Source organism: Balaenoptera borealis (genome assembly GCF_965194805.1).
Source record: "Balaenoptera borealis genome assembly, chromosome: 13".
Lineage (NCBI taxonomy): Eukaryota > Metazoa > Chordata > Mammalia > Artiodactyla > Balaenopteridae > Balaenoptera > Balaenoptera borealis.
This window is the reverse complement of record NC_138870.1, coordinates 23914375-23940783: the sequence shown is the minus strand read 5'-3', so window position 1 is coordinate 23940783 and position 26409 is coordinate 23914375. Positions and strand designations below refer to the sequence as shown.

The window sequence follows — 26409 nt, the reverse complement described above, 5'->3', positions numbered from 1 at the left end:
CTCAATCATGATAGAAATCTTTTCTTTAGCCTTAGTGACCAAATAACCCAACATACTGTAGAAGCTAGGCTGGTTTCATGGGCTTGTGACTTATACTTAGAGGAGCCCTGTGCTTGGTTTAATGCTCTGCTGTCCCTGTCTTGAAATTTTTAATAGTTTTTAAACACAGGGCTCCATATTTTCAGTTTGCACTGGGCCCCACAAATTATGTAGTCAGTTCTGTGTAGATCAATTTTAAATATTAAGATTTTTAATAATTGGTTTTTACTGTATTTGAAAACTGCATTAATCCAATGACTTTGTCAGAGAGCTATTTTTAATCAAAACTAACTTTATAAAAAGTGAGTGAACCAAACTTCCAGTTATAAGATAAATAAGTACTAATGATGTAATGTACAGCATGATGACTATAGTTAACACTGCTGGATGGTATATTTGAAAGTTGCTAAAAGAGTAGCTCCTAAAGGTTCTCATCACATGGAAAATTTTTTTTCTTTTTTTTTGCATCTATATGAGATGATGGATGTTAACTAAACTTATTGTGGTTATCATTTCATAATATATGTAAGTCAAATCATTATGCTGTATAAACTAATACAGTGCTGCATGTCAATTATATCTCAATAAAACTGGAAAACACTAACTCGAAAATAAATAAATATGCACTTACAAAAAAAAGTGAGTGAACAAAGTATGTCTATTACAAGCATGGTAAATTGACAATATGCAAATATCCAGGTATGCAACTCAAATATCCATCAAAACAGTATAGATTAAATACATTATGGTGTATACATACAACATAGCATACTACTTAGACACTTACATCTTAATCCCACATAGCATACTACTTAGACACTTACATCTTAATCCCAGTTGAACATTAGAATTATCAATACATTAGGAGGTTAAAAAAAACTGTCTAGGCCTCTCTCTGAGATGCTAGTCAGTTGGTCTAGGTGTGTTTGCAAACTTGGTGGGTTTTTTTGCTTTTGTTTTAAGTTTCCCAAGTCAATCTAATATGCAGGCAGGACTGAGAACCACTGATGTCAGCCTTAAAAAGGATGAAGTGGATATAAATGTATTAGCATGGAAATTTATCCACAATATATAGTTTTTTTAAATGCAGGTTACAAGACACTTGTAGATATAATTCCACTTGTGTAAAATACTTTCAATATGCACTACACATTCCTGAAGGGTAAACAGTAAACTGGTATGGGGGTGTTGGTGAGACTCCTGAAGACTTAACTTTCTATACTTCTGTACTTAAATTTTTACATCAAAATGCAGATTTAAAAAAAAGAGAATACAGTATTTTTAAAATCAGCCAATGCTTCACAACTTTATTTTCATTTAAAAAAACATGGTCCCTGGTGGCACAGTGGTTAAGAATCCACCTACGAATTAAGGGGACACAGGTTCGATCCCTGGTCCGGGAAGATCCCACAGGCCACGGAGCAACTAAGCCCATGCACCACAACACTAAGCCTGCGCTCTAGAGCCCGCGAGCCACAACTACTGAGCCTGTGTGCCACAACTACTGAAGCCCGCATGCCTAGAGCTGGTGCTCTGCAAGAGAAGCCATGGCAATGAGAAGCCCGCACAATGAAGAGTAGTCCCGCAACTACAGAAAGCCCGTGCACAGCAATGAAGACCCAACGCAGCCAAAAAAACAAAAACAAAAAGAAAACATGGTGAGTCTTTGACTTATATCTTCCAGCTATTTATTTTTTTTAATTTATTTTTACAAATTTATTTATTTTTGGCTGTGTTGGGTCTTCGTTGCTGCGCGCGGGCTTTCTCTAGTTGCGGCGAGCGGGGGCTACTCTTCGTTGCGGTGCGCGGGCTTCTCATTGCGGTGGCTTCTCCTGTTGCAGAGCGCAGGCTCTAGGTGCGTGGGCTTCAGTAGTTGTGGCACGCGGGCTCAGTAGTTGTGGCTCACGGGCTCTAGAGTGCAGGCTCAGTAGTTGTAGCGCATGGGCTTAGTTGCTCCACGGCATGTGGGATCTTCCTGGACCAGGGCTCGAACCCGTGTCCCCTGCATTGGCAGGCAGATTCTTAACTACTGCGCCACCAGGGAAGTCCCTCTTTCACCTATTTATAACACGAATGTCTACAATTTGTATTAGACTTTTCAAAATTTTGGTGGGCTTACACTTCAGTATAGAAAATGTTGTTACAGGCATTGTCTCCTTTGAATTAGTTGAAGTCATTCACATTTTACATATAAGAGAACGAAGAGTTAAACCACTAGACTCTGCTCTTAAGAGAACTGGGACTCAAACCCACATCTGATTCCAGGTTGAAAACTCTTCTTACTCTGTTACACCACCTTCTCGATGGCTTACGCTACACAGCTTTGCTGCAGACAGGGGTCACTATACACAAGGAAACATAAGTTGACTGAGTACTATAACCTGCCAGGCGCATTCCAAGTAAGAATAATTCTTGCTTAACAACTTGAAGAGAGGTCTCTCGCACCTATTTGTCCCTGCTTATCGAAGACAGAGAGCTAAAATGCTTTCCTTGAACTTTTGGTTTCCTGGAATGAAGGAATGTCAAATTTAAGAAGTTTGGAAATCAGCGTTCTAATTGTGATTATATTTCATCCAATCATTAGCAAATGACGTAAGCTTTACCGTCAACTCCTCCTAATCTGACCTCTTCACCCCTCCTCCTCTGCCACTTTGGTCCAGGCTACTCTTTTCTCTCCTCTGAATTATTATAACAGTTTCTTAGCTGCCCCCACCCCAGGCTCTGCCACTCTTTCCTCCCTGCAATCTAGTCTCCACTCAGCAATCAAGTGAGGTTTTTAGTGTGTAAGTCAGATCAAGGCATGTCTGTCCCCATATCACTCAGAGTAAAATCCAGAGTCCTTACAGATATGATCTGCTTCTCCTGTTTGCTGGCTCCTTCTCTGACCTCATCTCCTAACAATCTCCTTCCGGGTCACTCTGCTCCATCCACACATCCTCCGTTGCTATGCCTCAAACACATCAACTCCACTCCCATGTCAGGCCCTTGGCACCTGCAGTTCCCTATGCCTAGAACACTCTTTCCCAGTTACCTGCGTGAATGCTCTCTCTCTCCATTCAGATCGCTGGTAAATTGCCCCCCTTCTCTCTGAGGCTTCCCTTAACCACCTCATACAAAATAGCATCTCCTTCACTCTCTCTCCCCTTACCCATACTTAATTTTCCTTTATACCACCCCTGACATTTATTTAAATATGCATTTAAAATATATGTGCATGTATTTGTTTATTGTCTATCTTCCACCATTAAGAGGAAAACTCCCTGAGAGTGTAAATATGCATTTAAAATATATGTGCATGTATTTGTTTATTGTCTATCTTCCACCATTAAGAGGAAAACTCCCTGAGAGTGTAAATATGCATTTAAAATATATGTGCATGTATTTGTTTATTGTCTATCTTCCACCATTAAGAGGAAAACTCCCTGAGAGTGGGGACTTGGTTCTTTTTAATGCTGATTGGCAGGGCATGGACCAGGGCCTACCAAGTAATAGGCATTTAATAATCATGTGGAATGAATTGATCTTCCATGTACACTTTTAAGCATTTTTTGTTTTTTGTTTTTGCTTCCGTCCTCTAGAAGCATAGAGGGAAAATTATGTTTCCTTCCCTATAGTGCTGTTATAATCCCACCCAGGCTTTTAAGTAAAGATGTTTTTTATACGTGAATACACTTTCCTTACTGCAAATGCTGAACAGATGTTAATCATTATTACGAGGGATAGTTAAATGGGTCACTGTGTTTAAATCATAGGTAAAGCTAACACTTGAGTCCCAGAGGGATCCCATCAAGGTCCTCTCTGTGCAGAGGAAGCAGCTTGGGATGAGGTGGGATCAGGGTAGAGAGGAAGAGAGGCAAGCTAGGTTTTGCTTAGGAGTCCTGAAACGAAACCGGTTTTGGAAATGTAATTAAACCTGTTCTGTAGTCTGATGCGCCACCTCGCCCTACCCACTTCCCACCCACAGAAGTCAAAACACACTTTACACTTTCAAATGCTAGACTTACTCTATCAAACACACAATTCAGTTTTCAAATCGAACTTTAAGGGTGACTTTATTATCCTCTCTTCCCACTTTAATTGTTGAATAATAAATAAAAGATTAGGGCTTCCCTGGTGGCACAGTGGTTGAGAGTCTGCCTGCCAATGCAGCGGACACGGGTTCGAGCCCTGGTCTGGGAAGAGCCCACATGCTGTGGAGCAACTGGGCCCGTGAGCCACAACTACTGAGCCTGCGCGTCTGGAGCCTGTGCTCCGCAACGAGAGGCCGCGATAGTGAGAGGCCCGCGCACCGCGATGAAGAGTGGCCCCCGCTAGCCACAACTAGAGAAAGCCCTCGCACAGAAACGAAAGCCCTCGCACAGAAACGAAGACCCAACACAGCCAAAAATAAATAAATAAAAGATTAAGCTAAATTGTTACATTTTCCCCGAAATACAGGCATGTTTTTTTCTGTCCATAATCATGATACTAAGATGTTTTGACCCAGGTGATAGTTTTCATTCAATGTGGGGTCGGGGGAGGGGAGAAAAAAGAAATCCCATGAGGGGATGATGCAAAAGGATGAACTTGCTTATGAAAATATTTTTTTCCTTTTTATCTTACAGGCCAGTCTCATCTCACATAGGCAGTTCAGAGGATGCTAATATAAACCTTGCCCACCTTTCAGCCCGTCTTTCTTACTCAGACAGTTTCCAAGCAGTTCCCTGATGGAGACACAATCTTCAGTTTCCAGGATGAATCGTGCCACGGCCGTCCCTCCCGGCAGATGGCCCCTCACTGTCTCACATTTGATACTGTCCAGGACAACTCCTCTGATGTCTTTAGGCTTTCCTGGCACACCAAAGATGATAAACAGGCCCAGACAATCTCTCCTATCAAGTTACAGAATTCTTCCAGCTTATCAAACCTACTTCTATTGCTGAAAGACCCCTCCGCCCTGGATTCTGGATGGGAGGGGTCACAAGGCTCAGATTCCACGGGAGGAAGAGAAGACATCTGTAGAGTCTGTACTGCCAGCTGGAGCCTTATTTGCTTATCGGATCCCGAAAAGGTCCAAATCCAGTCCGCCCCGAACAGTAAGGCTTGGTGCTTGGTCATCTTGGTGGTAGTAAGCCAGTTGTCAACGCCTTTTTCTTGGCAGAAAGTGACGAAGTGGATTAAGAAGATCTCATTGAGAGTGTTTGGAGCTGGGCACAGATTGCTCAGCGTGTCTTCAAATCCAAGATACTCCTTCAGTTTCTGGGCTGCACGGACTATGGCTCCACTGACCACCTCACAGATGCCGAGAACCTCTTTGCCGTCCTTTAGAGCCAACTGCTGTGATGGTTTTTGCCCCGTTTTCCCTGCACCCACTCAGCACTACTTCCGCATATCAAACAGGCGAACTGTCCTTTCTCAGAGTAAGAGTTTTGCAGCGAAGTCACATCTGCTAACATGGTCCCAGTTTTCTAACTCTTCAGGGAAGCATATATACACACAGCTAAACAAACATGTAGGTCTTCCTGTTTGCCAGCTGGGTGTGTTGTAGTCATACAGATTCCTGCTGGTTTATGAAGTTAGAGATATTAACTTTCACAAAAAAACCATCTGTCTTTTACTTGTATTCACTCTACTTTTAATATTTGGTAACCTCTTCCAAGACATGTTTCCTTTTTTCCAAATTTTAGTTTACTTAAAAATAGCACTTAGTTCTTTAAAGAACCATACATATAGAACTCACTTCCTTCTACAACTAACTTCTCCAAACCTGTAGGCAAGTCATTTCCCTTTGCTTTTCTGATATCCCTCTGCCATGACTCCTCATCCCCCAGCTCAGCTGCCTGTGTTTCCTTTCATGCAGAAGTTTCTCAAGCAAAGGCCTCAAATTTCTATGTGTTGATACATGCTATAAATCCCACTCAAACAAATTTATGGGAGTTTGTGAACTGTTAAGAGTTGGTGTTACTATTCTCTATAGCAGAAATAAAGGCTACTGGTTATTACAAGCAAAGGAAAAGAAAGTAACAGATGATAAAAATATGAGGCAATTATCAATTGACTTTATTTCTTTTCATATGGTAATACCAGCAGTGCATAATATTTTGTAAATAAAATATATATCATCAAAAAAATTTAACCATATCACATATCATCAGTGATGTTACATTGTCCTGAATAAAGAATACTTGGCATCTATAACAGTCTCCTGGTATTTTTAGCCAGGTTTGAATAACAAATTGTTTTTCAAATGGTGACACATATTCACGTTAAAGCAAAACACAAATTCGATAAGAGTCCAAATCAGTTACCAAATAATGAATGATAGGGAGCAAAAGATTATTATTAGCATTGAACTATTTTAGTTATGAATAAATAGTAATTTAGTATCACAGGTTCCTTGATGAAAAGCTTGGTAACTTGTTAGCTTGAAAGATCATACCACTGACATTCAAATACAGTTTATTAAGCAAGTCCACTGACATATACTGAACTACCCACCCTATGCCAATTTGTGAAAACCTGTCTACCACCATTGGCTATCATGAGTAATGATGAAGTACTGAATAAAAAATAGAATATTTTTTCTAATGCCTCTAGAAAATAATAAACATAATAACAGTTTTTGTTGCAGCTTTTTATTTTCTTTATAAAGAATATCTGGGACCTGTGCTACAGAAAAACATGAACTGCATTTTATCATCACAATATAGCCATTATGAAACTAATTTTGCAGCCTTTGTGTTACTGAACTCTGACTGAGACAAAATATTCAGACAAGTATTCAGCTTTTAAAAAAAAATCCCATTCACTGATAGCCTGAGAAATGTACAATGAATAACATTAGGAAGACTGTTAGTATTTTGATGTAATGATATATTTAGCAAAGAGGAAGATAAGAAGCTTAATACTGTAAAGGGCTTTGTTTTGTTTTGTTTGTTTCTTCAGAAATTATCTCTACAAAATTTGGGGGAGTTTCTGAATGCATTCAAGTTAATAGTATTTAAATGTCCCTCAAATTCTCCCTTATGAGGTAAGAGGATCCAAGATTAAGGTTGAAATTCTTAAAAAGCTATTCAACAATTTTGTGATGTATCATCAAAGAAGGGATATTTCATATATGCTAATTTAGTCTGCATGATCAACATCATTAAATTCAGTTTTGGAGAAAGAAAGATCATTTATGACCTCTCCAAGAACCAGCTGGTATACGAAAATTTTGATCACTGTATTTTTTTTAATGTGATCTTTTTACCATCTTCCTTATGTCACAAAATAAAAGTTCTATTTTCTATGTACTAAGTATATACACATATTTAGAAAAATATATAAAAATGGGACAATATGTGGAGGCAAGTGGAGGTGTGGCTGGCATTTAGTGGGCACACTGAATGCTTAAAGAAATTCCACATGTTGATTTTGAAAGCATATAACGTCCTGCTTCAAGGGCTGCAGTGCTGTCAAAAATCATTCCCTCACTGGTTACTGCTTCCCAAATCCTCCACGCTGTGAATGTAGATGGAAACACTATGGCAAAATACTCATATTAAATGCGACACTTTAAATATAATATATCACAGATTTTTTTTCTTTACATTAAATAGAGGAAAAACAATTATACTCTCATTCACCAGTGTCTTATTTGTCATGGCAACTTTAGAATCGGCACCTATTCCCTGCTTTCCATTTCCACTTCTAAATGAGAAGTGGGAACGATGTACAATATACAATCTGTTGCCTATTGTAGATACTGTGACTGTTTGAGAAATAAAGTGGAACAAAGATGAAGGGCTCCCCGTGCTCATGCAGGTGCTGCGGTCAGACATTTGAGTCTTCATCGGTGATGCTGGCGCTGGGGGAACGGGCAGCAAAATCTCTAAACATGTCGTCTTCCTTTAACATGTGCTGGAAGACAAGGAGGTGGGAGTCACACACACCGAGTGCCACCAGCTCTGCACCACCCGCTCTCCACTACACGTGCAGTCCTTTGGGGTCATGGTCAAACTTATTTTTAGAAGAACATTTGAAATTCGTTTTACAACTTACGGTTAGATTGTTGATGCCCTCAGAGAATGCACCTATCTGTCTCACTGTCCCTTCTGAGTCTTCCATCTGCAATGAACATACCGTGACATGACTACTCGTTCGCAATAATTTCAAGGAAAGTACAGCAAAATGAACACAAATCTAAGAAGAAATAGTGCAAGTGGTACTGAACGGGATAGGAGCAACAGAACACTTCTGTTGCATCTCCTCCCACTAATGCAACTGGATGTTAAAAATGAGAAGAAACACTTTACTGGCACATGTAGCCTAATGCTCTGATGCTGACAATGGCACCAGCAGACTGTTAATTAGAAGGCAATATTCAGATGCATGCCCTCATACTGAAAAGGCTAAGGAGTATGAGCTGTCCATTCCTGACTTGTTTTAATACATAGATTTCCCTAATACCGAGAGGGTATAACATAGGTAAAGAGCACAGGCTTTGAAACCAGCCGGCCAGACTGGAATCCCAGCGATTCTACCAGCTCTTCTGTCTTGTGTAAGTTACCTGACCGTTCTGTGCCTCAGTTTCCTTATCTCTAAAATGAGGATAACAATACTCCCCATGTATTAGGATTAACCTGAACATTAACACGTTACGTGCTTAGGGTGGTGCCTGGGCTGTAGTAAGCAATCTGTAAGTGCTCGCTTTTATCTTATTATTATCTTTATTTGTAGGCATTTAAGGAAAATGTCTTTGGTTAGTAGACACAGTGCACAAAGTTTTCATGTAGTGTTTCAATACTGGAAGAACTTTAAAACAGGTATATAGGGTCACGTTTACCTGCTCTAACCGGTCCAAGTCGTCCTCATCATACAGGTGCATGTCCAAACCAGGCTTAAATCCTTTCTTAGATGTACCTCCTGAGGCCTGTCCCAATTCCATTGGACAAATATATTCCTCCCCATCTTCCTGTTTCTTCTTTCTCAGATTACCAAAATTGCTGAAGGTAAGTTTCTTTGGCTTTAAAAGAAAAGCAAACAAAAACATCCAGGGACTTGATAAAATTCATATGACAAAGGACCAATAACATGTATAATTTAATTATTCACACTACAGAGAAAAGCAATTGGATGATTAAGTGGGTATAAGAAAAACAAAGGCATCCTAGGCATATGATTGACATCCAAATGTGATAAAGGATCCTTATTATGACTCTCAGAAGATTAAGCTTGTCCTCCTTATTCATACCAACTAGCTGGGTAGTCACTGTGAAAAGCAAAATATGCCAAGAGTCTTAGTTTTGATAGACAGACCTTAATGCAATGAGATTTCTCAGGGCTGAATTCAATTTTGCAAGGTTTTCTAATCTAAGATCAGCAAAAGAAAATGGTCATTACTGTATTTTCTTTTTGGGTAAGGCTATGATTATCCTGTATGCCTGTTATGCTTCCACAACAGGACTGGTAACTGCTGAAAAGAAACCCGCTCTACTGGAGAGAGAATTTCCAGTGAGAGAAGAGAAACTCCATCTTTTCACTGGATAGTCCCTGAGACTGTATGTTAAGGAGATGGTGATCAGGCTGATGCTGAGAATTTAAACAGAACAGAATCTCTCAGAGGTTTCAAATCTGGTACATCTTTTAAGGGAGAAAGGGAGCTAAAGAGGAAGTGTCAGGTAGGTAAAAGTGGTTTAAAAAAAAAAGAAGTTTGTGGAGGAGCCGCATTTGTGGAGGAACCAATAAACCCTATCTCTACATTCCGTTAGTTGAGATAACGGACTCAGAAGAGCTCACGGAAGAGTGATTTAAAGAAGAAAAAGTGATCTGAATTTGGTATGATCCATGAATCCAGGTAAATCTGGAGATACTGATTCTCTACTGGTCTACTGTGGATCATTTCTTAATTATCTTTTCCTAGCTTGCAAGGCTGGTTAATGATAAGTATGAGAAGAAATCCTCCTCTTATGCTTGATTTATCCATAGGATAACTATAATCAATACTGGGCCCAAGTCATGGGCTTCCTGCATTGGCAAAGCATCAATTATAGAAGCCAACATCAGGTTCCTTATATTGTTAACTCTAATAAAATAAATGATTTGAGCAAAGATTCCCCCCCAGAAGGAAACCTTCAAAAATGCATTTTCCTAATTACTCTTAAAGATGCATTTACCTTCAACCCATCCACAAAACTTAGTAAACCTCAGAAAATGGGATAGCCAGGTAACAGTCAAAACTGAGCCTTTGCTAAAGGCAACTATTAAATGGTAGGAGCTTGAACCAACCTTCACTTTGGCAGTAGCTGTTAGAAGTACATAATCTGGTAACTCCATGGCACCCCGTTTCTGGTGTTGGGCCTCAGCACCGATCAGAAGGTTGAAATGAGTGGCCAAATGTCTTCGCAGCAGGGTCTTGCTTGGTGGGATGTTCAGTAACTGAGCCATTGTTTCCACATTAAAACGAGGTTCTAGAACCTACAGGAAAAATTAAGATTCTTTAAGACAGCAGGTATCATACATGTCTGCATTGTGCTTTATAATCTGCAAAGCTCTTTCATTTAGTTATCTCCAATGGCCCTCTCAACAGCCCAGTGAGATAGACTATGGACTTTTGATCTTCAATTTAAATATCTTTTCTTTGTTTTGCCTAAGCTAGTGAGAAGTAGAGCTGGTCCTGACATCCAGGCATTACAAAGTCGGGGCTTCTGCCTCTCTGAAGTGGTACCTTTGGGAGGCAACTCCTTACGCAACATCAACGTGCAGAAATATAGTCTGTATCTTTGCAGGGATTTTAAAACATGATCATATGAGAGCCAGTGGCCAGATGTTATCCAACATGAAAGAGGATAATAAAAGAGAAATGGGTTTAAATCCAATCTAGAGTTATAGGATATAAATAAAAAATATGGGACAGAATACTCTGAAAGTAAAGAGTCACTAGAAATGTTGCAGGAGAGTTCAGTTAGATGACTTTAGGATCATGACAAGCAACAGGTAATAGCCTACTCATTAGACTAATGGAAACACAACGATAAGAAGTTGGTTTTAAATGAAAACAGAGTTTTACCATGAGCCCGCCATGGACACCACTGCCTCTGAGATTGGGGGCATATTCCGCCAAGTCCACGGAGCGTAGCCACTCCATCACGCGATGATTGGTCCACTGCTGAACCTCTGATGGGGTGATGCTATTCTGTGGGAACAAACCACCACCCAGAGCTTCAGTCACTGACTATGGGGTTCCAAATATCAAACCTGCATGCTCATTCTGAAGAGCCTGCCTCCTGGAGCGGAGTTGTTCGACATCCCAGTAAATGTTGATAGAGAAAAAGGTAAAAAGGTGTTTGCTAGTTTGAATTCTCTTTTAAGGAATCTGTGTCCCAGAGTTTTAAGTTTCTTGCACACTAATAAAGCAGTGCTTTAGGAAAGGTAGCCTTTACAGTGATACTTAACTTTAGGGCTTAAGGAGGCAGGAAAATAAAATACACCCAAGAAAGGAGGAAGGAAAACTAAAACACAATCCTTGGCTTCAGTTATACAGGTAGAACCATCACGGGGGGAAAGGAAGGAATATAGGAAGACAAAGCCTGAGAAGTAAATGAGGCTGGATTTGAGGCTCTGAGGGAACCAGACGCTTTCCTTCCCTGAAGGCTCCAAGAGGAAATGGGTCCTAGGGTCTCCACACGGGCAGTCACATGCACGGAATGTGTATGCTGTGTAAACCTCAACCTCAGATGCTACCTCGTCAGAGGGTCGCCTCCGCAGACAGTTTGGTTCAAAGTTATTGATCCTCAGGACCTGGATGGCCCTCTTGATACTGAGATGATGGAGCACGCTCATGACCTTCAAAGACAGTAAGTCATCCTGCAAAACAAAACAAAAAGAGGCGCGCACCGAGCAGACCTAGAGCAGGAGAACCTTCTCAGGCAAACCTCAGAAAACTCAAGTAAAAGTAGAAGTGCACCTCTAACAATAGGCCTCAAGGGCTTGTCAGGATTTTCAAAGCGTTTATGTAGTAACAGAACTCTTTTTCCTGTGCTGAACAAAATTTTCTCTAGGACCCCAGTATACAATAGAAGAGAACCAAAATTCACGTTGTCCCAACTGAAGCTGACTGCTACCTGTTTCTCTCTCTTCCACTGAGATAAGATTGTGGGACTGCACAGTTCTGAAAAACACAGTTTGAAAAGCACTCGCTAGGCCACTACAAAAGGTGACCTGCTTTGATTTGATTTGATAAAGCAGATAACTGAGAGCAAGCAATGTTCACCGATGACCAAGAGCTGGTTTTCTGAGCTAAGGCACACATCACAGTTTGGGGGATAACCAGAAGAGTGCTCCTATTATACTATCCCCCCAGCCTCAAGAAATCTCTGGTTCTAGAATACTGTGCTTTATCTAGCAGACGCTGTGAACAGTTTTGGAAAAATTATATGTTAATCAATGCAAAGCTTCTGGTGAGAAGCAAGAGAGAAGAGAAATGAAGAAGTTATATGTAGCAACATATATCACCAAGTGATTCCTTTAAGGAATAACTTTCACCAGTCTGTGGCTACTGGGAACTTTTCAAACACACCAAAACAAATTATCTTAGAAGAAGGTGATTTGTTGGGGGGGGGGGGGCGGGCAGTGTCAAGGTAAGCACCAATCTACTTCCAAACACACCCAGAAAATAAACAAGGAAAACATCCATTTTAGGCACACCTTACCGAGAACACATTTCTTATACAGGAAAAAAATTAACCTATTACAGAGATATTTTAAAAATAAAATTATAAAACAGTTTAAATCCTTAAGGCTACTTACTGAGCAAAAATTATTTCCTTAATTTTTTTCTAGATTAATGGCTTAAAAACAGTGCCTGATGATAAGTTAGAAAGGGCATTTAACATATTTTAATCTAAAATTGAGACACCCATTCAAAACATTTTCACGTGGGTTATGCATAATGTTTACAATGTAAATAAAATGTTCATTATTTTAGTTTAAGGGATTTTAAAAGTAGGGATTTCTTTTAAATCAAGACACGCCTTTTTGAGGGGGGGATTTTAAAAAATCTTTTAAGTAATTTTAGATTTACAGAAGAGTTGCCAAAGATAGTACAGAGTCCCACAGACCCTTCACCCAGCTTCTTCTAATGTTAACACCTTATATAACCACGATATTCAGCAAAACTAAGAAATTAACATGGACAATAATAAAATTCAATTAAACCCAGGTTTTATTCAGATTTCACCAGTTTTTCTCCTAGGTCCTTTTCCTGACCCAGGATCCAATCCAGGATACCAATTTCAAACAGACTTTTTGTGACTTAGGATTTCTGGGGTCAAATTTTCTAAGGTAATTTATTCTTTTATAGCCACAAAAGTTATACATTTGCCTTTTGTGATTTTCAGCCTCAATTTTCTCACATTGCCACAGGAACATACCCATACCTAGATAGGCAGGCAAACAGGCACAAATGCTCTATGACTTTCTACTACTTTCTAACAGTGGAACCTTGGTTAAGTTACCCAATTTCTCAATTCTTTTGTTTCCTCATCTGAAAGCTGGGGATAACAGAGTGCTAAGTCAAGGACTGCTGAGAACTGAGTATTAATTATGAGTAAAGTGTCTGAAAGAGTGTCTGGCACACAGTAAGTATGCAACATGTCACACGTTGGTGTTATTTTACCTTCAGTTTACAGGATGTGCCCACCACGGTTCAGACTTTGGTTCAGGGATGGAGAAGAAAATGAGCTGAACCCCACATTTCTTTGATATTGAAAAATTCCTAAATAAGTTAAGTTAGCTGTTTGAAACTTTCAACTTATTTTAAAAAGATACTTGTGGTAGTTGAATCCACAAAAGCCCGTTTAAATAAAAGCATCTTAGGCAGAACACTCCTAGTACCATGGAGTCTAGAACAAGTTCTCCCGGAACCCATCTCTCCCCACTGTCGTAAAGTAGGGAAAAGTCTACTTTCTACCCATTGGACAGAAGGCTAAAAATATGAAACAGTAATGAAGGAATGAGAGTGAAGGCCTATCTCTTCTTTACTCTGGTAACTCCAGCAGAACTGGGTTGAAGTGAGACGGGCTAGGGAGTTTCAGGAAACAGTGCTCAAAAGTGGAAGGGAAGGGAAAAGAAAGTCCCAGTGGATGACAAGTCCCAGCCTTTTGAGTGGTCACTGCTTATAGGAATATATCCCTTAGAAACTGCCAGGGCTGCAAAACTCTACATTCTCTCATTTTCAACATTTTTATGACATATAATTCACATACCATAAACTTCACCCATTCAAAGTGTACACTTCAATGTCTACGTTATTGAATATATACAAAATCAACTTTTTGGATAGCTTAGTTTCAATTAGGTTTCATGTAGCTCAAATTTCCCAAGGATTTCAAAATTTCCCAAGGCTATTGCAATCATCAAATCCTACAACTTCAACTTAGAAAAATATGCCTGCCCCTCTCCTCAAGTTAAAATAATCCCTTCAAACTCCAGCGGAATCATTGTGAAAACACTGTATTTTGCTTATTCTATTTCTGTGTTTTTCAGAGAAAAACAGTTTTAGCCCCCCCAAACCCCAGGAGTGAGTTACTTACAACAGTCATGTAATGAAGCATTCGACCATCTACCCGTCCTTCATCAAACTGGGTCTTGTATTGGGGGAGACCAATATCATCCAACCATCCTAAGGATAGAAATGAGTGTCATTAATGAGCCACAGAACATCCATTCTTGTGATGAAAAAGAGAAAACCATAATTCAAAAAGAGTCATGTACCACAATGTTCATTGTAGCACTATTTACAATAGCCAGGACATGGAACCAACCTAAATGTCCATCCACAGATGAATGGATAAAGAAGATTTGGCACATACATACAATGGAATATTACTCAGCCATAAAAGGAAATGAAATTGAGTTATCTGTAGTGAGGTGGATGGACCTAGAGTCTGTCATACAGAGTAAGTAAGTCAGAAAGAGAAAAACAAATACCGTCTGCTAACGCAGATATATGGAATCTAAAAAAAAAAAATGGTACTGATGAACCTAGTTGCAGGGCAGGAATAAAGAGGTAGACATAGAGAATGGACTTGAGGACATGGGGTGGGAGGGGGAAGCTGGGGCGAAGTGAGAGTAGCATCGACATATATACACTACCGAATGCAAAAGAGTTGGCTGGTGGGAAGCAGCAGCATAGCACAGGGAGATCAGCTGGGTGCTTTGCGATGACCTAGAGGGGTGGGACAGGGAGGATGGGAGGGAGACTCAAGAGGGAGGGATATGGGGACATGTGTATGCATATGGCTGATTCGCTTTGTTGTGCAACAGAAACTAACACAGTATTGTGAAGCAATTATATTCCAATAAAGATCTATTAAAAAAACCAAAAAAACAAAACAAAACAAAAAAAAGAAAAAGCAGCTATGTGTGTGTGTGTGTGTGTGTGTGTGTGTATAAAATTCATTCATTCACTCATTCATGAATTTAAAACCTCTTACTAGTGACCCAGTTGAAATCCAGCTTCCCATGATTGGTTTCTTCTTCGGATCCCAGGGCTTGCAGTGCCAGCTGGAGTTTCTTTCGATGAAGTGAATGCTTGATTCCAAGTTCCTGAATTAATAAAAAGAAACACTGGCATTACAACTCTGTCAACGTGGGCTGGATGCCACTGGCAAAGGATGCAAATTCCTCGAAAATCAAGCCAGCGTTGAAGACCCAATAATTACATTAAATCAGAACACTAACCCAGGCTGTAAAGTGTTGCTGAACAAAAGACCCCTGGAAAGTCAAGACCACTGCAGTTGCTTTAGTGGTGTGTTAGGTGTTCCCCACTAGGTTCCTACCTTTGCAAGATAGGAGCTGTAGCATGCATAACAGGAATTCTACCCCTATTTTGTACTAAATGTTAAATAATTGGGAAGAAATGTTAAGTAGCTGGACATTAAGTGTAGGGCTCTTTATTTTCCCTTTTGCAAAGTGAAATTGAATTGCATATATTACACTGAGAAGACGGACCAATGATAAAGCCATAGAATGGTTTTGAGAAATATGAACTGAAACTTTATTATTATGTCTATATAATTATTTTTTCATTAAAATGCCCAGTGGCTTAAGTGTTTCATAAGGAATCATTAAGACCGGGTCCTCCCTTTAAGTCCATGAGATAAAATAAGCATGAAGCGGGAAACTCAGACTTTTTCCAGAGTACTTACTAGCTCTACCCACTCCCCTTTGTGGAATATAAAACCAATCTACATTCATATTCCTCTCTCTCTCTCTTTCCATTGTGCAAACAAAATAGAGAAGCATTCACCTTCTCTAGATCTTGTTGAGAAGCCTGCAAAAGTGTTTGGCCAGATGCAATCCAGCGCTTGCCAGAGTTCAGGTAGGACCCCAAGCCCTGTTCCACAAGCCAATTGCAAACCTGTTCCTTGGTCCACTTGGCAAATGGCATATCCAAGTCACTACAGGAAAATGAACAATCGCATGAAAAACAATTAAAAGTCAGTCCACTAAGTTACCATCAGGGCTGAACAATTGGCATATCCAGGTCACTACAGGAAAATGAACAATCGCATGAAAAACAATTAAAAGCCAATCTGCTAAGTTACCATCAGGGCTGAACAACTGCATATTCAATAGACATGGAGATTCCCTGGTGATACACTTTTGACTATGGAAAGCCTAATTTGTAGTACATATTTGGTGGAGTAAGTGATAATGGAAATGAAAGCTCCCTTGTAAGACCATAGTCTTCATGTCAAACAAAACCACAAAAGATTCATCATGATTTAACATGTTTTATAGAAGACGACTGAGTTAAACCAACAGCTCAAGTTATTATACTACTTTCAACTAATGTTGTTTAAAGATTGAATTTACAAACAGAAAACACTAGGCCAGACTGAAAGAAACTCAAGTCTAACTTGAATTAACTTTAGTAGAATTATGGTTTCTCTCCAGATGGTATTCAATGAGAAGAGGGCAATATGCCATCACTGAGTATGAGAAAGTACAATCAAAGCAAATTTCTGCTTTCTTTTACTATTTTTTTCATTAATTTTTTTTTTCTATCGAAGTATAGTTGACTTACAATGTTGTGTTAGTTTCTTTTACTGTTTTTACAAGTAGTGTTCCTGTTTGGAAAAAAAATGTGGCGATGAACAAAATTTTTTTTTTTAAACAGCACAAGCAAGTCCTCTACTGTGTACAAAGAGAACATATGGCAAATGAGACTGTTTGGTATTTGAAGAAGGCCAAAGAGAGTTTCCTCCTTGATGAAACTTGTGCCCAGCATTCTGCTTGCGTGGGAAGGACCATGTGTAAAAGGTTTCTAGCCCATTATCATCTTAAAAGATTTAGTATCAATGATTTGTGCTATATATTTGCCAACTCCACCCTTTTTTATGTTGAGCAAATCAGCATAGCAGTTCCAAACCAGCCCTAAACTGTGATAAGGGTGTAGGAAAAGTTCTTAGAGTCTTAATAGATAAAAACATTACACAGTCCTGATAAATTGAAGAATTCGGATAGAATGTATGTCTTTTAAGTGTTTTCACAGACTCTATCAATTACTAATGTTTACTGAACAGTTATTATTTGCCAGATACTTAACACACGTTAACTCATTTAATCGTCACAATCATCTTTTGGGGTAAGTACTAATTCATACTATGGGAAACAGAGGCTCAGAGCATGGAAGTAATTGCTCAAGGTCACTCAGCTTGTAGGAAGCGGTGAAGCCAGAAATCAGGTCCAAGCAGTCTGTCTCTAGAACCTATTCTTTTTTTTTTTTAAAGTACAGCTGAGTCACAGTGTTGTGTTAATTTCCAGTGTACAGCAAAGTAATTCAGGTATACATATATATCTATATATATATTTCTTTTTCATATTCGTTTCCATTCTGGTTTATTACAGGCTGTTGAATATAGTTCCCTGTGCTACACTGTAGGACCTTGTTGTTTATCCATTCTATATATAATGGTTTGCATCTGCTAATCCCAAACTCCCAATCCATCCCTCCCCCGCCTCCCCTCCCCCTTGGCAACCACAAGTCTGTAGAACCTATTCTTAACCACTATGCTATCCCATCTTTCCAGAGCTATGCTTTAGAGTACTAATAATTGTTTTCTATGTAAAATTTAAGTCCAAGAGCCATTCTAGTACAGATGCTGCTGATACTTTAGCTCTGGGTCCTCACCTAGCTCACAGAGCCCTCATCTTCTTACAGTTTTTCACCAACCACAGCCGAATTGCACTGCTCTAAAGATGATGGATCCTTCCACAAGGCACAGCAGTAAGCATGGATTTGACTGTCTAGCCCAGGGTCAATACTAACACCACAGGTGCTCACGAGACCTTGATGCTTGGGCAGAGATGCAAAAGACCATTCGTTTGACTGTTCTTACCTGTTAGATTGTCCCAAATCTCGAGACCAACCCAATCGGGGTCCTGCAGTTGCCCTTGTCCCTCCTCTTTTGAATTCAGGCTCAGACATGTCATCTGGGTTAAATGTAGTTGATTGACTTCTCCTAAGTCTGAAAAGAAGACACAACACATTAGACCTGAGGAAGCCTTCGACTTTAATCAGAACATTTTAAACTGATGCTTATGTATGGTTAGAATAGACATTTGGATTTAAACTTTAACTGAGATTCAATGAGTTAATGAATCCCAAATCCCAATCTCCATCCATAAAAGGATCACAAAAGCCTTACAATTTCGTAACTATTTTCAGCCAATTTTCCATTTATTCCTACATTTGAGCCACATATAAGACAAAGCTCTGTTACTTACTTTCCAAAGAGTCTCATGATACCCCTAGATTTCTTTTTGGAATCCGGCGATGGTGGCGATATCTGGAAGGGACTGCTCCCCTGTGAATCTTTTGGCTGAGACGATACACCAGCCAGATCTAAGTGCTCGGGTGTCTCCTTCTCTGTTTCAGCTATTCCAAGAACAGAATACAAGCTTGGTGAATTTTAAAATATGGAATGAACATGACTAGATGTTAACCTCCTTGGTTTAAGCAACTGTTAAGAATTCTTCTTCTGTTGGTCTATAAACCAGTGACTTACAAAGAACACCCTGCAAATATTAAAAAATGGAACACAAATCTATGTTCTACTCTACAGCCTACTCTATTGTGTACCAAGTTCATTAACTTACAAATTACAACTTCTTCGAGATTCAAAGGTGGGATAGGATTACCATATTCCTTCCTTGACTGATTTGAATTTGTAATGAAATTATACTCAATCTTGCTACAGCACTTGGTACTGTTGACTACCTCCTCCAAAACTGTCATCTCCTTTAGCTTCCTGACATGACATGCTCCTAGATCTGTCATCTGAAAGTTTCTTTGCTGTAGCACTGTTTTCTCTTCTTCCACTCCAAGATTCTGTCCTGGGTTCCCTCTGCAGGATCTTTTGACAAGCTCACGTACTCTATGCTCAGCACGAAATGATGGCTTTGCTCATTTATAAGCAGCTGGTATCAGAATCTCTGAGCCTAATAATCTCTCTCCCCAGCTTCAGTATCTGAATGTCTGTGGATATTCCCAATTTGATGTGCCAGGGATATCTTGGGCTCAACAAATCCATCCAATTTTCCTGAGAGTCTTCTCCTACATTTTTGTATTTCATATTTCATTAATACTAGTTAATTTTCTCCCTGTTACTCCAGTCCAAACTCTTTGTCATTTTCTTTTCATTCCCTCCTTTCCTTTGGCATTTACATCAAATTGTTTACCAAGTTCTGGCAATTCTTTGTACAAGAAATGTATTCCTACTTATCATGTAATGTTTCAGACACTGAGAGAAGAATGAACTGGGTCTTCATAAATTTTTCATTTGATATAAATCCATGCCAGTTGATTCTACCATAAAACAATAACATCCAAATCTGCTACTCTCAGACCTCCTAGCACCAACTATCCTAGTTCTTTTAGCCGTCTTTTAACAGACGATCCCACACTAGCAAACACGAGGAATGCTGTTTCCTCAATGTGAGAATGTGCACTTTCATACAGCTAAGTAAAAGTTGTACAAAAACCACAGGGACAGTGTTTCAGCAAGATCTAAAAGTTGCAGAGGCTGACTTTTCTATGAAGCAGAGCTGTGATTATAGGTTATGGTAAGCAGCATTTGCCTCTTAGCATTGACAATGTATATCTTCTAAGAAAGATGCAAAAACATTTGAAAATAGTTGTCTGAATAGATCATTTTTATTCACCCTGTGTTCATTCTGGACATTTAAGGCTGCAAAGAGAGAGGTCACCTTTGCTGATCTACATGAATACCTCTGTGGATATCTATACAAGGTAATAGGACCTACTGGGAAAACCCAAAAGAACATTTCCATTCAAATCCTACAGCCATGACGGTTACGGGTGTCCCTGAAAATGTTGTCCAGCCCACTTTTATTTTAAAAGCATCCTGTTTTTATTTTTATTTTGAGGATTTTTCCCCTACTGTATTCTGCCCTTTAAAGAGGAAAACTGAGCTTCCCTCTCCTAAAATCGCTTTGGGGGTAACTCCTCAGATATCGCATAAAGTTACCTCTCCTGTCACTAAATGTCACCCGCATCTTCAAAGCAATAATGTGTCAGAAGAATGTTCCCCTAAGAGAAGTCAGTCTAAAATGAACGTTTTCAATGTCTTCCACAGACCTGTTTGGCTAAAAACATTTCTTTCTGGAGGCTGGGGAAATGTAACCATGGAGGAGTTGCAAGGCCCTGCGAGTTAGTGTGATGTGATATGTGCTTCGGGGTGAAGGAGTTGGATTTATGACACCAGGGCACTCCTGCCCTGCACTCGGATGGCCACTGGGCGCATCTAGGTCCTCGCAGAGCTGCTCGCAAGGTGTCATTAGCATGGGTTACAGCAGCGTTTAGGCTTGGAAGCAAAGGCTCTACAGAGAGTCCTTTTGAGCAGAAGGAGGAAGGAACACTCTGGAGTAGAGGACTCCGTTTTCTGATGCTGCCAGCTCACTTTCTAGAGATTACAGACGCCAAAGAGCAGGGATTAGCTCGGCTGGGAGCGAGGCGCTGGCGAAGGAGGCATGCAGGGGTACGGTACCTAAGGTGGGTGCACTGGCACTTCGTTTACGATCTTCAGAAATCCCAACAATGCACACAATCACACGCAGTCCAATGGAGAGAACACAGGGGAATGACAAAATGAAACACAGATCAAACTCCTACTCACAAAATACACACAGTGGGAGGGAAGGCGGGCACCGCCCTGTGCTTCCGACGCTACACACAGACTCCATCAGCAGTGTCAATATGGGGTTAATTTTATCCTCTTTCGGAACAGATGGGCAACTGCTTATAATGATGTCAGAGAGAATCACGGTTTTTGGTCTTTCCTCTAAGTTTACACCCAGAACAGAGAGCAGGGTGAGAGAGTCCACACCGAGCTATCTTTACCTCTGAATTAAGCCCACGGAAGCATTTTTTGCTAACTTTTCCCCCAAGTCATTCACCGTCATTTCTGAGAAAGAGAAATGTACAAATAGATGAATAAGGGAAAAGATTGATCTTTTCCTCATTCTGGAAGAATTAAGGCAAAGGCATTTTGGCCACACATACCCAAGTTTGGAGCACTTGCTGTCCTCTTGTTACTTTTGATTTTAAAAAAGCCACGACCAAAGGAAGATCTGGTTTTTCGAGTGCCGAAGGGATTGTCATCCACAGACGCATCGTGTCCCGGAGCTTTGTGCGGGAGGCTCCCAAATGCGCTGCTTTCCACCAGAGCTTTAGCCTGAGAGAGAAGTGATAATGAATGTGACACAGCACGAACGTGCATCATTATTAGTACATGCCCGGCACAGTACTAAACACGTTACACACATGATTTTATTTAAAAGAATAACTGAACTAACAAATTGATTACGAATGTCAAATGCCTTGTTAGAAGCTTAAAAAGGTCAGTTCTGAAAGCTACTTAAGGAACAACAATAAAGACATGTTCATCACTAATCTTAATCCACGTGTTTAGGGCTTTAAGTATTTAGGATAGATTTCGACATTCTCAAATTTTATTTTAATTTTATTTGTCTCATTCCCTCAAAGACATGGAGATAAAATATTATGTAACTAGAAGAGCAGTAGATTTCCTACTGTTCTATCATTTATGACAAAGATTTCGCTATGATATAGTTCTCAGTCTTTATAACTACATCGGTAGAAGCCCAATATAATGTAATTATTCTATAATGTAGGCATTAGTCCCAAGCTTCTATACAAGCAGTATAAAGAGTTTCTACTCCAGTTATTTTAAATATTCCTCTCAAAGAATTAATAATAAAATGAAAGCAAAATCAGCTACTGTTTAAAATATATATTTTTTGAAACAGGATTCTGGGTTATATTCACATCTTGCCTGTGAGTTACCAGACATGGATCACCAGTTTTCAAAGACTGTGATACGTTCAGATACGCTTAACTAAACCCACTAAAATTAAATTTTTCTTGATTGATTCAGAAGCCACTTCAGATCTTTACAATATCTCAGGATCTTTTTCAAGAACTTCAATTGTGATTTTTAAATACAGGTATACCTCATTTTATTGCATCTCGCTTTATTGTGCCTCGTAGATAATGTGTTTTTACAAACTGAAAGTTTGTGGCAACCCTGCATTGGTGCCATTTTTCCAAGAGCATTTGCTCATTTTGTGTCCCTATGTCACATTTTGGTAATTCTCACAATATTTCAAACTTTTTCATTACTATTATATGGAGATCTGTGACGTGACTTTTGATGTTACTATTGCAAAAAGATTACAACTTGCTGAAGGCTCAGATGAGAGTTAGCATTTTTCAGCAATAAAGCACTTTTTAATGAAGGTATGTACATTGTTTTTTTTTTACACATACTGCTACCGCAGATGTAATAGACTACAGTATAGTGTAAACATAACTTTTATATGCACTGGGAAACAAAAAATTTGTGTGACTCACTTTATTGCAACATTTATTTTATTGCAATATTTGCAGTATTATGGTGGCCTGGACCTGCACCTGCAATATCTCCGAGGTATGCCTGTAGCTAATTTTTGAGCTTTTTGGTTATTTGAATTGGCAGTTATAGTAACATGGTCTCTTATATTGTTTTAGTATTATCCAAGGATTCTTTTGTTTGCATGTTCTCATTTCTTGAACATCTCTTGTCCTCTCTTTCTTTTTTGCAGAAGTGGAGAGAAGGGTGAGGGGATACAGGCTTTTAAGGTGGTTATTTTCCTCTATATATCTACCATTCATAGTAACTAAAAATGTACAAATGCCACAATGTAGTGGTACTGTTATTTATGTCTTAATGCTGATGCCAAAATCATTTCACACCACTTATTGAATTAGCAAGACAAAAAGAACAATGGCTTGAATTACAGCTGTGTTCACTGTCTGTGTTTTGTCAGTTATACCTGTATCACAACTCAAGGCACTAAGAGCCAACAGTCAAGGGACTGCATCTGGAGATAGTATGTCTACCGGACTATGACCTGTGCAAGGTTAATGACCGAAAATCAGACGAAAGAAGAACCAGAGCCCATGCTGATGATGCCTTTAAAAATACCAGAATGTTAGCTGCAGATGGACAGTGGTTATATAAAATAAACAGCTGGTGATCTTTCTAAGAAGGGCTTTTTGTGAAGCCTAAGGAAGGCCGGGTATGGTTATTATGATCACCAAATAGCGTGAATGAGAGTTTGGGGCTTTGTTTTTGTTTTTTTCAATAACTTATTGAGGTGAAAGTCATATAACATAAAAGTAACTATTTTAAAGTGAGCAATTCTGTGGCATTTATCACATTCACAGTGTTGTGCAACCAACACCTCTATCTAGTTCCAAAACATTTCCATCATTCTAAATAAAGTAAAACTCCTTACTCACTAAGCAGTTTCTCCCCATTCCTCTCGCCAACCTCTGGCAACCATCAGTCTGTGTTCTATCTCTATGGATTTACTTATTCTGGTATTTCACATAGATGGATTCATGTCATATGTGATCTTTTGTGTTGGGCTTCATTCATTTGGCATGTTTTGCAGATTCTGAGAGTTTTGGTTTATTGGAGACATTTAAGCAGTCTTACGTATTACGTATTAAGCAGTCTTATGTATTATGTATTAAGAAGTCTACTATGTATATTAGAACTCCCAAACATTTTTACATTGTAATCTGGACATAAAAATTACCTCTGAAGGCTTCGGAATAGACTCCTTTTCCTGTTCAAAACAACAATAGTATTTAAGATTGTTATAGGAATCCTTTATCTAGTCAGAATTTCTCACATATATATATAATTCAACAAATTAAAATAAATTGACATCTATTCCTAAGCTACAAAATCTCACCTTCATTTATTTCCTACAATGTTTTATTAAAGTCTCCACTTTGGGCTTTACTTTCAATCTTTTATACTCATATTTCTTAATATTTATCATTAACTATGGTATCTAATAATTTTCCATTATTGAAACCACAAACGGGAAAAGATGAAGATCCCTAAATGTTTTCTTCTCAGGGTAACAGACAGAAGAAACACAGGACCAACCCCGTCTGATGACTCTTTCTTCAGATTGCCCAGGCTGCTAGACTTTTGCAGACTTGAAGTTCTAAAAATAACAATAACAACAATTATGATTAATAATAAGTGGCTCTGGTGTCACTGTTTCTAAGTAGAACGCCTTGGAAAGAAACTAAGATTGTATGTGAGCGGAAACCTGGAAATAAAAGAAAATCTGGATTTAGGCAGTCACTTATGTGCTTAACTAAATTATAATGTTCAGTTCTTTTAAAAGCAGGGGTGGTTAACGGCCCTGCCAATAACTCTAAATGTTCCGCACATGTCAGAATAGCTGGAAAAACACTTAGGACTATCCTGTGATGTCAATATTTGAAAATAAACCAGTGTTTTCCACGGATTAGTGGCGTATCCGTTGCAAATACACATACACACCGGGGACTTTTAAAATACTCATGTACTTTTTATGTATAATCATCCTAATGAAAATACAGGACAAAAGTTTTACTTTCCAATTTACAAAGGAATCAATTTTCTGAGTCTGGCAAAGCACTTCATTTTACAGTTCTAATCAAGCATAATAGAGGAATCCCTATTGTTGCCTATAATAACTCATGTACAATCCTAGTAAAGGCAGAGTGACAGTGTGAACATCTGGAGAGCCTTTCTCTTTCACATAAGTAGCATTCAATCATACGGAGCTGGTGTTACTCAAAAACTGAAGGCAGGAGTATGTGACCAGTTTAAAAACAGAGCGAAAAAAAGTAACCTCATTGCTCTAAGACACAGAATAATATACTACACCAACAAAACCTTTAAAAGGCATTTCTCATGTATTTATGTGTAAATAAGTTGCTACAAATGTTGACTACCAAATACAGTAAAAGATAACAGAGAGCAAAGAAAAGATCTCATCTTTGAGTACTGCTCTGAAAATAGATTTTCCTAATGTAATCCAGACATTAACTTGGATAAACTTAGCTATTAGGTCAGCTTATTAAGCTGAAAGTGCAAAAAACCACGGCAGCCTTGCCAGCCATCACATCATTCTCTGCGATGCTTTTCTGATACACTTATATCCAGAATATAAGTCAGTACAAAAATGAAATTAAAAGCACTGAACTTCAAATGAAAACTGATGAAGAAAGGCTAGGATGGCAGAAACCTGGCATGAGATAATGGTAAAAGAGCGAGTGTTGATGTGTTACTTTACAAACCCCACTCCACCCCCCCCAACCCGATCATTACGGCTGCATGAGTTCATTCATGCCTCAGAGTCATTTGTTTTTAATACTAAGTCATTGTTAGTGTAACAGAAGCTTCCTCTTTCCCAAGCATCAATCATATTTTTTTACATTTGATAAAATAGAACTTACGAAAGACTGTCGCACAGTTGAGTTTCAACAGCAGAACCAAGGATTAGTTTTCCATCACTAAAATATTAAAGAAAAAAGGTATTTATGAGCTTCATGAAAAAAAAAAGACCATATATATTCCAGCTGAACAGAATTGTCAAAAACAAAAAACTGTGCAAGGACAGTTATTTCTCTCTCTCTTTTTTGATATTCTATTTAATTTTACTTGATCTAACTGTAAGATTAGGCAATTAATTTGGGAAGATGGTCCCCCCAAATTCTATTTGCCTACAGAGGAACTACTGTATCCCTCTCCTGTCTCCTTCACAGCGTCTTCCAAACAGCCTCAGGCACATACATGACTGCCACTAGTCTGCTTGCAATCCTTTGATGGCCACCTATGACCTAGGATATAAAATCCAAGTTCCCTAAAATCCCTCTCTAACCTAATCAGCACACCTCCCCAGCCTCATCTCCAGTTACTTCCTACTTCACACCTTTTATTTTAATAGTACAGAACTGCATGGGGTTCC

At 39.1% G+C, this 26409-nt stretch overlaps 2 protein-coding genes across 13 annotated transcripts in view; both read right to left on the bottom strand.

Annotated features, from left to right (window-relative positions):
* Window positions 1–3388: 3388 nt before the first annotated feature.
* On the bottom strand, window positions 3389–5682 carry REP15 (RAB15 effector protein; the record flags this gene model as incomplete). The annotated part of the gene is given in 4 exon segments (XM_082351372.1): window positions 3389–4699; window positions 4701–4908; window positions 4911–5390; window positions 5637–5682. Coding segments are annotated over 4 exon segments (765 nt in total). The 3' UTR covers window positions 3389–4668.
* A 373-nt stretch (window positions 5683–6055) lies between these two features.
* The window catches only part of PPFIBP1 (PPFIA binding protein 1), a 176112-nt gene continuing 155758 nt past the window's right edge, over window positions 6056–26409 (bottom strand). For 7 of the 12 annotated variants that reach the window (XM_082352122.1, XM_082352113.1, XM_082352114.1 and 4 more), the window contains 16 exons: window positions 25898–25954; window positions 24552–24612; window positions 24193–24222; window positions 21590–21761; window positions 21075–21107; window positions 18793–18943; window positions 18405–18533; window positions 16310–16460; window positions 15495–15606; window positions 14592–14680; window positions 11743–11865; window positions 11069–11194; window positions 10288–10476; window positions 8846–9025; window positions 8062–8127; window positions 6056–7920 (listed from right to left, as the gene is read on the bottom strand). In XM_082352122.1, the coding sequence (XP_082208248.1) occupies window positions 7834–7920; window positions 8062–8127; window positions 8846–9025; window positions 10288–10476; window positions 11069–11194; window positions 11743–11865; window positions 14592–14680; window positions 15495–15606; window positions 16310–16460; window positions 18405–18533; window positions 18793–18943; window positions 21075–21107; window positions 21590–21761; window positions 24193–24222; window positions 24552–24612; window positions 25898–25954 (1756 nt within the window). In that variant the 3' untranslated portion in view covers window positions 6056–7833. The remainder of the gene's footprint in view (window positions 7921–8061; window positions 8128–8845; window positions 9026–10287; window positions 10477–11068; window positions 11195–11742; window positions 11866–14591; window positions 14681–15494; window positions 15607–16309; window positions 16461–18404; window positions 18534–18792; window positions 18944–21074; window positions 21108–21589; window positions 21762–24192; window positions 24223–24551; window positions 24613–25897; window positions 25955–26409) is intronic. The other 5 variants (XM_082352118.1, XM_082352119.1, XM_082352115.1 and 2 more) reach the window with 2 other exon arrangements.